Source organism: Panthera leo, chromosome B1 (genome assembly GCF_018350215.1).
Source record: "Panthera leo isolate Ple1 chromosome B1, P.leo_Ple1_pat1.1, whole genome shotgun sequence".
In the NCBI taxonomy this organism is placed as follows: domain Eukaryota; kingdom Metazoa; phylum Chordata; class Mammalia; order Carnivora; family Felidae; genus Panthera; species Panthera leo.
Window position 1 is genome coordinate 43585675 of NC_056682.1, and position 14881 is coordinate 43600555.

The 14881-nt window shown below is 34.3% G+C and overlaps 1 protein-coding gene across 1 annotated transcript in view; it reads right to left on the reverse strand.

Moving 5' to 3' along the window:
- Positions 1–1012: 1012 nt before the first annotated feature.
- Positions 1013–14881, reverse strand: part of ADAM9 (ADAM metallopeptidase domain 9) — a 149921-nt gene continuing 136052 nt past the window's right edge. Inside the window, exons 19-22 of the mRNA XM_042934796.1 lie at positions 9662–9803; positions 7842–7929; positions 2815–2882; positions 1013–1171 (exon numbers count right to left, since the gene is read on the reverse strand). Of these exons, the coding sequence (XP_042790730.1) occupies positions 1078–1171; positions 2815–2882; positions 7842–7929; positions 9662–9803 (392 nt within the window). The 3' untranslated portion in view covers positions 1013–1077. The remainder of the gene's footprint in view (positions 1172–2814; positions 2883–7841; positions 7930–9661; positions 9804–14881) is intronic.

The following is a 14881-nucleotide window of genomic DNA, read 5'->3' on the forward strand; positions in this document are numbered from 1 at the left end:
ATTTCTTTGAAAACATTAGTATCAACAGAGACATGATCCAGCACACCTTAGTAAATGTAAACATTCTAAATTATATTAATAGCAAGCTTTGAAGTTTCAGATTTTAAAGTGCTCATAAAATTCTCAAGTGGTTTTATGATATCTCAATTTGACTGAAGATATTATAAGAGCTCCTGCTTTATTACAGCCATGTATCAACAGCATATCTGATTAGTTCTATTAAATACTCCGTACCTTAAAGTTTCATTTATTTAAAATAATGCTATTGTAAAAGAATTCCATGCTTTAACATGATTCATAATAGAAATTCTATTATTAAATTAATTTTTCTAATATTCACTATCCATAGATAAATCCATAGACTCTATTATCCTTAGAATCCATAGAATCATTTATCCATAGAATGATCATAAAAATAGAAGACAATAACTGTATGTGAACACACACATACAAACTTTTAGTATGCTTTGTACTTCCAAAATAAGATTATGATCTCTTAATTGTGGGTTTTGCCCATTCTTCTGAAGACAAAGTGTTCCTTTATTTGTGAAGTGAATGAGATAGACAAGATTATAGCATATGATGATTATTAGTCCGTGCAAGATGAAAAGTATTAGATATTATTGACAGCTAATTAGTTTTCACAGGTATTAGATTATCACGTGTTCAACCAGAAACTACATTAATGACAACTAAGGTCAAAATTCAGAATTACACTTAAGTGCTTAATGACGAAACTTAAACCAATACAGTTAATTTAAGAGTCATTACAATAACATGTTTAAAGTAACATAATCCACGTTCAGTACATTAACATCACGGAACGACTGAATAAAACTTATTCAGTGATGGAAATGGAAATGTTATTCTAGATTCCCTGGCTTTACTGTGTTTTGTAGATTTCTCAATTGCCACTACTCGATTTCTGTTTTTCTATGTTAGTAAAGTTTGTTTCATGGTATTTTGTTGTCATTCATAGTTGCAGCAGGAAGAAAGGCTTTTCAAGAAAATATCAGGAAAAAAAAAGGATTATCTTAGTTCCCTGAAGATATCTGCAGAAGTAAAGGAAAAAAAAAATCAAGTGAGGGAACTATATAAAGGAGGTGCAGGTGCAGGACGAGCAGGAATTAAATTTCCCTGAGATGATACTTTCGGTTGTGGTGGAGGTGGCCTGTAAGAGGAAAAAAGACAGTTAATCATGTGTTTCAACTACATGAAATAATACTACTTCATTACAAGCCCAATGTAACACCATCTGTAACACTGCTGACAATTCTGAAGAGTACATTATATTCTGAGATTATTATTTATCTGATATGCAATGGCTAAAGACAAAAACCAGAGCGTAAAATGGAGTAACTACCACAAAGTAATGCTATTCTATAATCAAAAAACATTGTATGAAGGTTCTGGCTTATATATTTTTAAATATAACAGCACATGAAGTTGAAAAGACAAACTGCAAAACACTCACGAGGTCACTAGCTCCCTGTTTACATAAATAGAGCTGAAATTCCAACTTCCTCAAAACATTACATCCACTCTGAGAATTAAACCTGCTATGACTTCTATACCTGTCCTTAACCTCTCTACCCTTCCTTACCCTCTTCATCTAATTCTAGTATTACTCTACTCCAATAACACACTACCACATTACTTGATGAATATCTGTCTCACGATTTATGTATTCTTCTCTTGATGCACAGCTGGATTTCAATGAACTCTTTATTACATAATAAAGATTATACATGAGGACACTCCCCAGTGTTGCAATTCAATTGTAATTTGAAGGACTTTTGGAGGTGGGAGGGGTAAGATGCATTTTATATACTGCAAAATATCGTAATAAATGCTCCTTCTTTCTGATTTTAAGCCCATCTATTGAGAACTGAAAGATTTTAGTTCTTGTGTTTTTCAGGTCTAGAATTTCCATATAATTCTTTTATTAAAGTTTGTAGTTCTGTGCTGAAATTCTCAATCTTGACTATTAATTCTGTGACATAATTATTACAGTTATTTTAAAGTCTGTGTCTGATAGTGCCACTCACTGGATTGCCCTCTGAGTCTGTTTCTGTGGTCTATTGCTTCTCTTGTTTTAGACACATTGTCTTTTCTTGTGTGTCTGCTTTTGTGATGAGGGGCCAAACATAAAAAAAATCATAGAAATAAAGTTGAGGATCTAGTTTACCCTTACTGCTGGGTCCCAACACAAAACCTGGGATGTTTGCCAGGGTACTTCCTCTTTGGCAGGGCTTCAGTTTTAGTCCCCTCAACCCTGTGAATTTGTTGAAAGCTCTCCTCAGTTTCCTAGTCTCTCCGTTCTCATTTTCAGAATAGGTAAATATGTCCAGGACAGTAAAGTGTTCCCCAAAAGATGGAATTATCTCCAGACTGCCTTCTTCTCCTGGGCCCCATACTTCCTCATTTCCTTGGTAGTTCTCTCATGCCTTCAAACACATATTTTATTACACACTGTCTAGCTTTTCTAGCTGTTCCTAATAGGAGGGGCTGGTCTAACCCATCTGGTTTGCCATTGCTGGGTACTTTAAAGGCCCTTGCTTCTGAAACTTACATACACCAAAGGTTGCAGCACCATTTGCTTGTCCTATTCAGACTTCTTTAAGATTTCATTTTGACACTGCACTAATATGACAAAATTTATATCAAAAGATCTTAAAAGCTTCTCTAAAAATTGGATTCGATCTAAACTGTTGATAATAAATACCTTGTGCTAAATTAAATACAAGGGGAAATATTAGACATTAACCCTGGGTTTTATTCTGCTTAAGTAATCTAAGTAAATTCACTTCAGACCTTGATGGGAACTGCTGAGGCTGCTTGGCTGCATAAGTTGGTACTGGAAATCTGTTTGCATATATAGGCTAAAAAAGGAAGAAACAGTTATTACCACAGTGCACTCATAAATTTATTTTCTATACAGTTTATTTTCCATATGAAAGTAATCAATATATTTAAAATTAATGAATAGATTGGGGCACCTAGGTGGCTCAGTCAGTTAAGCATCTAACTCTTGATTTCGGCTCAGACCATGATCTCACAGTTTGTGAGATAGAACCCTGCACTGGACTCTGTGCTGACAGCATGGAGCCTGCTTGGGATTATCTCTCTCCCTCTCTCTCTGAATCCTCCCATGCACACTATCACTCTCTCTCAAAATAAATTTTAAATAAATAAATAACATTAATAGATGACTTACGATGCTGACATTTAAAAATATTTTGCTTATTCAACATTTTGCCACTGAATGTGGACTACTTAATTCTTTTAAGGTTATTTTTTTTAATTCAATAATACTAAACTATTATAATCTTGGTTTAATCAACTACATTAGTTAAAAGGTAACATGTTTCCTATTTCAATATATTTTAAATAAAAATTTCCAAAAATGTATTGCCAAACATGTATAGTACCTAACTGGTATTGTAAATAGTCCTAATTTACAACGCTTAATTTTGGAATTCATGATATTCTTCCTTGACAAGATAGTTGAAATGAAGTTTTACAATAAAGTGAGAGTCTAAAGCAAATAAGAAAGTAAACAGATAAGCCTCAAATAAGAAAGTAAAAGTTAAGAATATTTTTTACACATCACATTTACGTTAGGAAAAGTTAGGGAAGATCAGATGGAATTACTGAATCACCGATAATATGATCCTAACCAAGATGTTGTCTACTAACTGCTGTTATTTTCTAAAGCTCTATGAGTGACAAAATATGCACAGTGTTGGAGAAGACCTTGAACATTCCCTGGGTCCTGCTGTGGAACAGGTGGTCTATTTTTGGCCCCATAAAATGATTTGCTTTTATTGCGAAAATGGAGAAGGGATGCAAGAAAATGTCTCCATCCCTTTCCATTAACCCATAGAAGCAGCACTTTAAAAGGATAGTTCAACTCCACTTCTTGGAATTTATTTGACATATACTTTTACATGTATGCACAGACCTATACAGAAGGATGCTTGATGCTGCATTTTTTTATGGTAACAAGATTGGAAACAACCGGTTTTTAAATCTGTGATAAATCCATAAGATGGAATGGTATAGATACACAGTTACTAAAAACAATAGGATACAGGCTTATTACTCACCAACAGTAGACTAAAATGTTCTAAGTAGAGAACACCTAAAATGCTGGTTAAAATATTAATAGGTATTTTTTAATGCTTGAATGAATTTCTAGGGAGTAAGAAATATCTTAAAGACCCAAAACAGTAAAAGTATGAAAGAGTCCAGAGGATGTAGCAGCATTGGTCCTATGAATGTCTTCCATCCTTGGTGAACTACATTATATGTTTTCAAATAATACATAGATCTAGAAGACAAAACCTGGAGCCTGAGTTGGATGGAATGCTGAATCTAAGACCTAACATAAAAAGCCTAGGCCCCTGAAGGGCAATGTCCTCACTGGATTAACTCAGTGAAGAAACACCTGTCCCGAAGAACAGTGGGGGAACTGCCTAAATAGACGGTGGTGGTGGTAGAAGGGGAATAAAAGAAAATAATCTCTGTGGGTAATTTGTAACCACATACCCATCCTCACAAGGGTTTGGGGGGCCAGAGTTCATAACACTTGTGCGGCCCAAAATACCAACAAAAATTTTAATTTAGAGAAGCTGAAATTGACCCCAGGCATGTGGCCAAGGGAAATATACACACTCTCTGTAGGAACTCTATAATTCAGGACTGAAATAAAATTTCATATAAAATTCTCCCATATAAAATTCCAGAGAATATGAGTTTACAATCAGTATCACAAAGCACACTAACAAATAAGCCACTGTAAGAATCAGTAGAAATAACAAACCAAGACTGCACACATTAAAATGATCAGATAAAGCACAAAAAGTAGGTATTTTTATATGTTTAAAGAAATGAATCCTTTTAAAAAAAAAATGAAGCTACAAGAAACTATCACAAATAAGTGGCAGATCTGAATCTAATTTATGTAACAATGTATCTAAACACAAGCAAAAGAGAAAAATGACATGGGGCAAAAGGGAAACTAAATCAGCCCAAAAAAATAGAAGAGGATTTGTGGTGTGGGAAGAAAACAGAAAGAAAAAAAAAAAAAAAAACAGGAAAATTAAAGATCATAAAGTAATATGGTAGAAAAACTACATTAATAATTGCAATCAACATAAAGTCTCCAGTTAAAAGACAAATATTTTGGGGGCGCCTGGGTGGCTTAGTTGATTAAGCGTCTGACTTCGGCTCAAGTCATGATCTCAGGATTCGTGGGTTCAAGCCCCGCGTTGGGCTCTGTGCTGATGGCTCGGAGCCTGGAGCCTGCTTCCCTTTCCCTCTCCCTCCCCCTCTCCCTCTCCCCTTCTCCCTCTCCCTCTCCCCCTCTCCCTCCCCCTCTCCCCCTCTCCCTCTCCCTCTCCCAAAACTAAATAAACATTGGGGCGTCTGGATGGTTCAGTCAGTTAAGCGTCAGATTTCAGCTCAGGTCACAATCTCACGGTGGGTGAGTTCAAGCCCTGCGTCGGGCTCTGGGCTGATGGCTCAGAGCCTGGAGCCTGCTTCCGATTCTGTGTCTCCCTCTCTCTCTGCCCCTCCCCCGTTCATGCTCTGTCTCTCTCTGTCTCAAAAATAAATAAAGGTTAAAAAAAAAAAAAAACTAAATAAACATTAAAAAAAAAATTTTTAAGACAAATATTTTTTAAAAATTTTTAAATAAAATATTGTGTTTATAAGAGACAACATTAGGACAAAAAAATTACATGTAACAGATATAAGCTAATATGAAACAAAAATAAAAAGCTGATATTGCTGTATTCATATTTCAAAAATGGATTTGAGAAGAGAGATGATCTTTCCCAATTTCATAAATAAGGACTCTGACTACCAACAGCTGAAAACCTTTAAAAACAGCTATCAGGAACTACTTTAAGTACTTCTCACAATCAACATGAAAGATGTCACTGGAAGAACATGGAGAAATATTTAAATATGCCAAGGGGGGCGGCTGGGTGGCTCAGTTGGTTAAGCATCCGACTTCAGCTCAGGTCATGATCTTGTGGTTCGTGGGTTCAAGGCCCCACATTGGGCTCTGTGCTGATAGCTCAGAACCTGGAGCCTGTTTCAGATTCTGCCTCCTCCTCTCTCTCTGCCTCCTCCCTGCTCCCTCTCTCTCAAAAAATAAATAAACATAAAAAAAAAAAAAAAGGTTTTTTTAATATGCCAAGGAAACTGAAAGCTTTCCCACCAAGATCAGGAATATAAGGATGCTTGCTTTTACCACTGCTATTCAACATAGTACTGGAAGATCTAGCCAGAGCAACTGGACAAGAAAATTATGGAAATAAAAGACATCCAAGTCAGAAAGAAGTAAAACTACCTCTATTCACAAATAACATGATCCTATGTAACAGAAAATCCCAAAGGGTCCACAAGAAAGCTACTAAAGCTAATAAATGAATTCAGCAGAGATACAGGAAGTAACATGAACATGCAAAATCAGCAATGAAAAATCCAAAAAGGAAATTAAGAAAGCAGTTCCATTTACAATAGCATCCAAAAGAATAAAACACCTAATAATAAACTTAACCAAGAAGGTTGAAGACTTGTATAGTGAAAATTACAAAACACTGCTGAAAGTAATTAAAGTAGACCTAAGTAAATGCAAAGACAACTGGTGTTCATGGGTTCAAAGTCTCAACACTGTCAAGATATGTCAATACAACCCAAAGTGATCTACAGATCCAACACAACACCTATCAAAATTCTGCCTTTTTTGCAGAAATGGAAAAGTACATTCCCAAATCATATGGAATCAAAGGGGCCTTAAGTAACAAAAAATCTTGAAAAAGAAGAAAAAAGTTGCTGGACTCACAATTTGCAATTTCAAAACTCATTATAGCTCTACAATAATTAAATCATGTAGAACTGCCATAATGATGGAAATACGGTCCAAATGAATAGAACTGAGAGTATAGAAAGAAACCTATACATCTATGGCCAACTGCTTTTCCACAAGGTGCTAAATCTACTCAATGAAGAAAGAATAGTCTCTTCAACAAATAGGGCCAAGACAAATAGATTTCTACATGCAAAAGAATGACATTGAACCCTATTTCATATCATATACAAAAATTACTCAAACTGGATCAAAGACCTAATAAAAAGAACAAATATCATAAGCCTCTTAAAACATACAAGTAAATATTCATGACCTTGGATTTGACAATAGATTGTTAGATATGACATCAAAACACGAGCAATAAAGGGAAAAAAAGATAAATTGCACTTCATAAAAATTAAAATCTTTTGTGCACCAAAGGATATTATCAACAAAGTGAGAAGACAGAATGGAAGAAAATATCTGCAAATCATATATCTGGTAAAGTGTTAACATCCAGAAGTTCAAAACATTTGAAGTAATATCATATATTTTTTAGGGATATATGCATATGAAAAAAAAGGATATTATCCTAGTATTCCCTAAAACACTCAGAGGAACAGTGTTTACTGTTCCATTACTGAGACAATTAGGCCTATTGCAGAAGCTCAGCACTAGGTCTTTGGCCACATGCCCTAGGGAAGCCAGGCATTAAAAACAGAAAGATAGCAGACACAGAAAAACACAGTGACAGTATAGATCCCATGTCATTTCCCAATCTTGATTTCAGGACAAAGCATTCCTAATGTCTACATATCTTCTCCCGACTTCTCTGAGCCAGGGACCCTACCCAGAGACCACACTCTTAAATTATAAAGAAATCATCAATGCTTATTTCTATATCCATGTAACAATAATTTTTTTTCATTTTTAGCAATGTGATACCATAATAAATTTTGTTTGTTTGTCTGAAACTTACAGCTTCTCTGGGAGGAGTCACTGAAGAAACAGGTCGAGGAACACTCGCTGGCTGTCTAGAAGCTTTAGCTTGATTTTTGCCATCTGATCTGAAAGAGACAATTACTTTTCAGCCAAGGTAAGATTGGAACATTTCTACATGATATGTAGAAAATGACATTGCATTTTTTCAAATATAGAATAATGATGTCTGCAGTGGTGGTAATGATGATCATGATGATAATTAAAACTTTTATGGCACTTTTAACCGCTTTCACATATTTTCAATCCTTACAGCACTGGAAAGTTTTGTTAACTCCACTTTACAATTAAATAAACTAAAATTCTAAGAAACTATAAAATTTGGCCAACTAGGCCAGTGTTTCCAAACTTTTCTCTTCAAGCGTTCCTAAAAGCAAAAAGCAAATGCATATTCTTAGGCTGAATACACAAAACGTTAAGTAGTCACTCTAAAAATTAGGAAGTCCAAGAGGAGCAAACAAGCTGGTTGGAAAGATACCAATTAAATTTTAGACATGCTGAGGTAACAGCAAGTCAGCTCAACAGAGATGCATAGGAGAGAGCTATGATTATGGAACTAAAATTTCAGAGATGCAGACTGGAGAATTATCTATGGATTGGTCAGTTTGAGTGTGGCAGGAAGTAAGAGAAAGAAAGAATAGGAGATAAATCTGTTTTAGAATACGTTAAAAATTAAAACTCACATCAGAGTACTCTATCAAAATATATTAAATAAGAAATCATTATCATGATAAACTATTTTTATTATAATAAAAACTCATTTTTAAATAATTACATTATGCTAACAATGGACTATGGATTTTGTTAATAATCTCCCATTTAATCCTCATATCAACCCTAAGAGACAGGTAATATTATCCCTATTTCAGAGGAAATAAACCAAAGTTCAGAGAGCTTTATCTATTATTCCAGTTCACAATTCTAGCATATGACAAGCTAGATCTTAGATCTGATTACAAGGCCAGTATGCTATATGTTATATTCGAACATGTAGTATGTTCTATTCGAAAGCCAACATGTTAGAAGCGATAGTTGAGAGACAGTCGTGCAGGAGTCCAACACATAGACCAGAAATGTCAGGTGTCTGAATTATAATAGCCCTTCCTTCCATCAAAACTAATTTCTTAAAAACTTATGATTCACAAAATAGGAGTGCAGGGTGATTCAGTCGGTTAAGCAACCGACTTTGGTTCACGTCATGATCTCACTGTTTGTGAGTTCAAGCCCTGCGTCAGGCTCTGTACCGACAGCTCAGAGCCTGGAGCCTGCTTCAGATTCTATGTCTCCCTCTCTCTCTGCCCCTACCCCACTTATGCTCGCTCTCTCTCTCTCTCTCTCTCTCAAAAATAAACATTTAAAAAAAATTATAATTCACAAAGTATGTTTTCAGTATTAAATATTCTTCCTTTATGATAACTGATACTTGAAATATACATGGAAAAAAATTTTTGACATTTACATTTTTTATCTTTCACCCATATTTTAACATCTAATTAAGAAGCTCAAGTCAGAAGCTATAGCCCCAAATGATACTTACCCGACTATCAGAAATCAATGTCAAACAAATGAAGCCTAAGGGCCATTTTCAGTAGCATACAGGCTGGTCATTATAATCTTTTCCCTCACCATTATAAGAGGTGGCTGAATCACCACTATCCTTTAACCTCTGCTAATTATGTCAAAAAAATAGAAAGAACCCTTAGAACTCTATTTTTAAACCAACCTCTATGATATGACTCTCATCATTAATAATTACTTTAAATTCCTTATTATGAATTTAAAAGAAAAAAATTTAAGTACTCATATGTTTGTGATCTCTTCTTTCTGAAGTAGCTTTTCCATAGTTGATCTCTTTTGATGAAGACAAAAGCAGCAAACACAATAAGGGGAACAATTACAAAGAAGAATACCAGAAGTCCATCTCTCAATGCAGTACTCTTTTCTAGAGAAAAGAATTTTATATTAATGATCATTAAATTAGAAGTTAACACATATTAACTAAAACATACTAGGTGATTATAAATGTTTTACATTAATTTTCACATTGTTCAAAAGTCAAACTGACAGAAACAATTCATTGACAAGTCTTGCTTATACCTCTTCCCTAACTACTTCATCTTTGCCTTTCCATTAGATAACCACTTTCATTGGTTTCTTACAGTATTCCTTCATGCAAACATAAGCAAAAATAAAGTATGCTTTTATTGCCAACCCTTTCTTACACAAAAGGTAGCATATCATAAACACTATGGAGCACATCCATTTTTTTTTTTTTTTTTTTGCTTCTATGTACATCTTCCCAAACCATACAGAGGACCACCTCATTTTCTATACAGCTATACAAAACTCCATTACAAGGATGTCCTACAGTTTATCTAGCCAGTGCCCTACCGATACTTTTATTTTTCCTATCTTTTGCTATTCTAAAAAAAATGCTATAATAAATAACCTTGTACATATATCATATCATATTGATACAGCCATATGTATAGAATAATTTTGCAGAAGTAGAATTGCTGTATCAGAGAGTAAAGGCATTCATCATTTTTTAAGGCACTGTTAAACTGTCCGCCACAGCGGTGGTTACAATTTAGCATGCCAGCCAGCAATATATAAGAATTCCTCATTGTGTCACCCATAGAGTCAACCTTCTGCATTTTTGCCAACCTGTTAGGTGAAAAATTGTACCTTATATAATTTTAATTTACATTTTTTTTATATTATGAGGAAAACAACTGTTCACGTGTAAGGAAATACTGTATTTCTTTCTCTATCCAATCTATTTTTCTATTGGACTATCGGTTTTTTTCTTCTCAGTTTCTAAAGGTTCTTTATACATTAGGAAACTAGCTTTGTCTGTGATATGAGTTGGAAATATTTTTCCTATTTTATCATTTGTCTTAGGATCCAATGCTTTTCTCTATGCATACATTTATTGTTTTTAGGTATTTAATTTTATCAATATTATTTTTTCTGGTTTCTAGGTTGTAAGTCTTATTATAAATCTTAAAAATTCATTAATTCATATTAATTTGATATATATGCCATGTTCATTAGGAAAAGAAAAAATATACTAAATATAAACAGCAGTGGTAAACTATAAAGTTGTCTATAAAATATTAAGTTTATAAAAGTACCAAAACTTTCTGTTAAAGCTTGTATGAAACTACATGAAATAGAATTCAACCCAATTAAAAATAAGAATATAAAAAATTAAAGTCAGTTTGATGTCTCATTTCATACCTACTAATGAGTAGACAGAATTTAAATTAAAGCAACCAACACTGACAAGGTTATATTGAAACTGATACCTTCATACTATCAGTGACATTAACGTAAATTCATTTGGAATTGTGGTCAAGAACCATAAAAAGGATTCTACCTTCAACCTAATAAGCTCATTACTGGCAATCTATCCTTCAACTGGAAAAAATGCATAAGTATTAGTATGTTATCAGTGCATATCAAAAACTTAGAAACCTAATGTCAAATAACTAGAAAACAGCTAAGTCAAGTTAGAGCACACCCACTCAATGGAATGATAAAGAGCCACTGAAGTCCATAGTTCCAACTTTCCACTTCTAGTCAAGATGGAATAACAGGGACCAGATTTATCCTGTGAGCTAAAATAACCAGAAAACCAGGCAAAATACATTAAGCAACAGTTTTCAAGACATTGGGCACATCAGGTAACAAAGAAAAGTGATCCCTGAGAGAAAACAAATAAGGTGAGCTTTGCTGCTCAGGGAAAGCTAACAGATCATAATGACAGTGAGGGAAGCTCAGTGGTCTCCTTGAATTGAGGAGATGGAGCTGGTTGTCTGAGGAGGCCAAGGCAGCTAGAGTTCATGGAGCAAAGTACTGGACAGCAGAGCTACACAGACAGAACTTAAAAGATCTTCAAAGGGCCCCTCTCAAATATGTAGTTGAGTACTGATCAATGTATGCATATAAAGAAAACACCTGAAGCCAGAGAAAGAATCCTCTAAAAGGATCAGTGGGAACAAACCACACAGGTCACATAGAATGAGGAAGAGTGCCTCTTCCTACCATTCACAGTAGAAAACTTCATCATCAATGTGGCACTGAGTGGAATAAACAGAAGGCTTTTTGCCTCAGTAATGGGACAAAATTAGCCCTAGACTAATTGCTGTTCAAGTCCTGCTTAATAGAGCTTAAAAGCAAGACCCAGAAGGATCAAACTATGTCCAAGTAACATCAGCACTCAAGAACAAAGTTCATCAATAGAAATCCCAAAATACCTAGTATCCAACAAGGCAAAATTCACAGTTACTGGCATCTAGGAAAAAAAAAAAAAAAAAAAAAAAAAAAAAAAAAAAAAAAAAAAAAAATTACTGGGCATGCAAAGAAGAAACATATGACTCAAAATGAGGAGAAAAATCAAGAAAATGATACAGATGATAGAATTAGTAGACAAAAACACTGTAAGTTATTATAATTGTATTACAACTATATGTTCAAGAAGCTAAAGATTGAACACGCTACATAGAGATATGAAACTAATGAAAAAACTAGAACTTATAGAAATAAAAACCACAATGTCTATGATAAAAACACACTGGATGGAATTAATGGCAGATCAAACATCAGAGAATAAGAGTGAATTTGAAGAATAACAATAGACTATTTGAAATTAAATACAGAGAATAAGGAATTTAAAAAAAAATCAAGGCAAAACAGTGAAATGTTAAAGAACTCCAAGTAGCCAAATATACATGCAACTGGAGTCCTGAAGAACGGGAAGAAGAAAGACAGAAAAAAATATCTGAAGAAATAATGACCACAATCTTTCCAAATTTGAAGGAAACTATAAAAGCACAAATCCAAAAATTCCAACAAATCCCAAACACACCAAGGCACATTATAACCAAATACTAAAAACCAGAGATAAAGAGAAAATCTTACAAGCAACCAGACAGTGAAAAAGACACCTAAAAAAACAAAAGACCAAAAAAGAAAAGATGATGGCCAATTTCTCAGGAAAAGCAATGCCGAAAGATAATGGAGAAACATCTTTGAAGAAGTAGAAGAGGGAGGGAAAAACTGCCACCCTTTCATAATATAAAGTTAATAAATGTAAGTTAATAATAACTTTACCCAGTTATTATTCAAGAAAGAAAGCAAAATAAAAACTTTTTAAGATACACAAATGCTAAAAGTATTTGTCACTGGTAGAGCTGCATTACAAGAAATGTGAAAAGAAGTCCTTCAAGCAAAAATTGAATGATACCAGATAGAAATATAATTTTCAGAAATGAAGACCACAAGAAATGGTAATTATGTGGGTAAATATAAAGACCTTTTCTATCATTTAAACCTCCTTAAAAGATAACCAACTGCTTAAAGCAGAAATAATAACAATGTATGGTAGGGTTTATAACATATGCAAAATATGACGGCAATAGCACGAAAGCCAGGAGGAGAGAAAGGGAAGCAACGGAGTGAAGTGGAAAGTATCACATGAAGCGGGACTGTGATAGAAAAATAGCAATATGATAGATTTAAACCCAAACATCAATAATAAAATTAAATGTATGTGGTCAATGGGGTGCCTGGGTGGCTCATTCAGTTAAGCGTCCAACTTCAGCTCAGGTCATGATCTCATGGTCTGTGGGTTCGAGCCCCGTGTTAGGGCTCTGTGCTAAGCTGCTGGGAGCCTGGAGCCTGCTTCAAAATTCTGTATTTCCCTCTCTCTCTGCCCCTCCCCCGCTCACACTGTCTCTCTCTCTCTCTCTCAAAAATAAATAGCATTAAAAAAATCTTTTTAATTAAAAAAAATAATAAATGTAAGTGGTCAAAACAACTCAATTGAAATGCAAAGATTGGCAGACTGACAAAAAAAAGCAAAACCAAACTATATCCTGCCTACTAGAAACCCACTTTAAATACAAAGACACAAGTAGATTGAAAATAGAATGAGAAAGGATTTCCCATGCTGATTAATCAAAAGAAATCTGGAGTAGCTATATTAATTTCTAATTGCAAAGCACTGAATATTAACAGGTATAAGGAGAGCTACTTCATAATGATAAAGGGATCAGTTTGTCAATAGAACAGAGCTTCACATTACATGGAACAAAAACTGACAGAACTTCCATGACAAACAGGCAGATTCACAGTTATAACAATACCAGAGATTTCAATATTCCTCTCTCAAAATTGACAGAACAGGTATATAGAAATCGGTAAGGATATACAAAATTTAAACATCTGTCAACTAACATGAACTAATTATTTATAAAACACTCTAACCAATGATAGCAGAATGCACATTCTTTTCAAGTGTATATAAACTAATTATTAAGATAAACCACAATCTGGAACATAAAACAAGTTTTGGAAAATATACAAGTATTTGAGTCATATAAACTATGTTCCTGACTACGGTGTAATAAATGGAAAATCAATAACACTAAGGTATCTAAAAATCCCTCAGATACTTCAAAGCAAAGCATTTTTTAATAACTCATGAGTCAAAGAAAAAAAATAAAAATACATTAGAAGTTAGGTTGAGATGAATTAAAACAAAGGCACAACATATCAAAATTAGTGGGATACAAAAAAAAAAAAAAAAACAGTTCTTAGAGGAAAACTGATAGCACTACAACACCTATATTAGAAAAGAAAAAAGGTTTTGGGGTGCCTGGGTGGCTCAGTTAGTTAAGCGTCCAACTTTGGCTCAAGTCAGGACCTCAGGGTTTGTGAGTTAGAGCCCCGCATCAGGCTCTCTCTGCTGTCAGTGCAAAGCCCTCTTCGGATCCTCTGTCTCCCTCTCTCTGCCCCTCCCCCGCTCTCTCACAGGAGCACTGTCTCTATGTCTCTCTCAAAAATAAATGAACACTAAAAAAAAAAAGCAAAGCAAAAAGGTCTCAAATCAATTACCTCATCTTTTACCTTAAGAAACTAGAAAAAGAACCACAAATGAAACCCAAAGTAAGCAGACCAAGAGAAAATATTTACAAAGGATATATGTCAGAAAGGACTTGTATCCAGAATAAG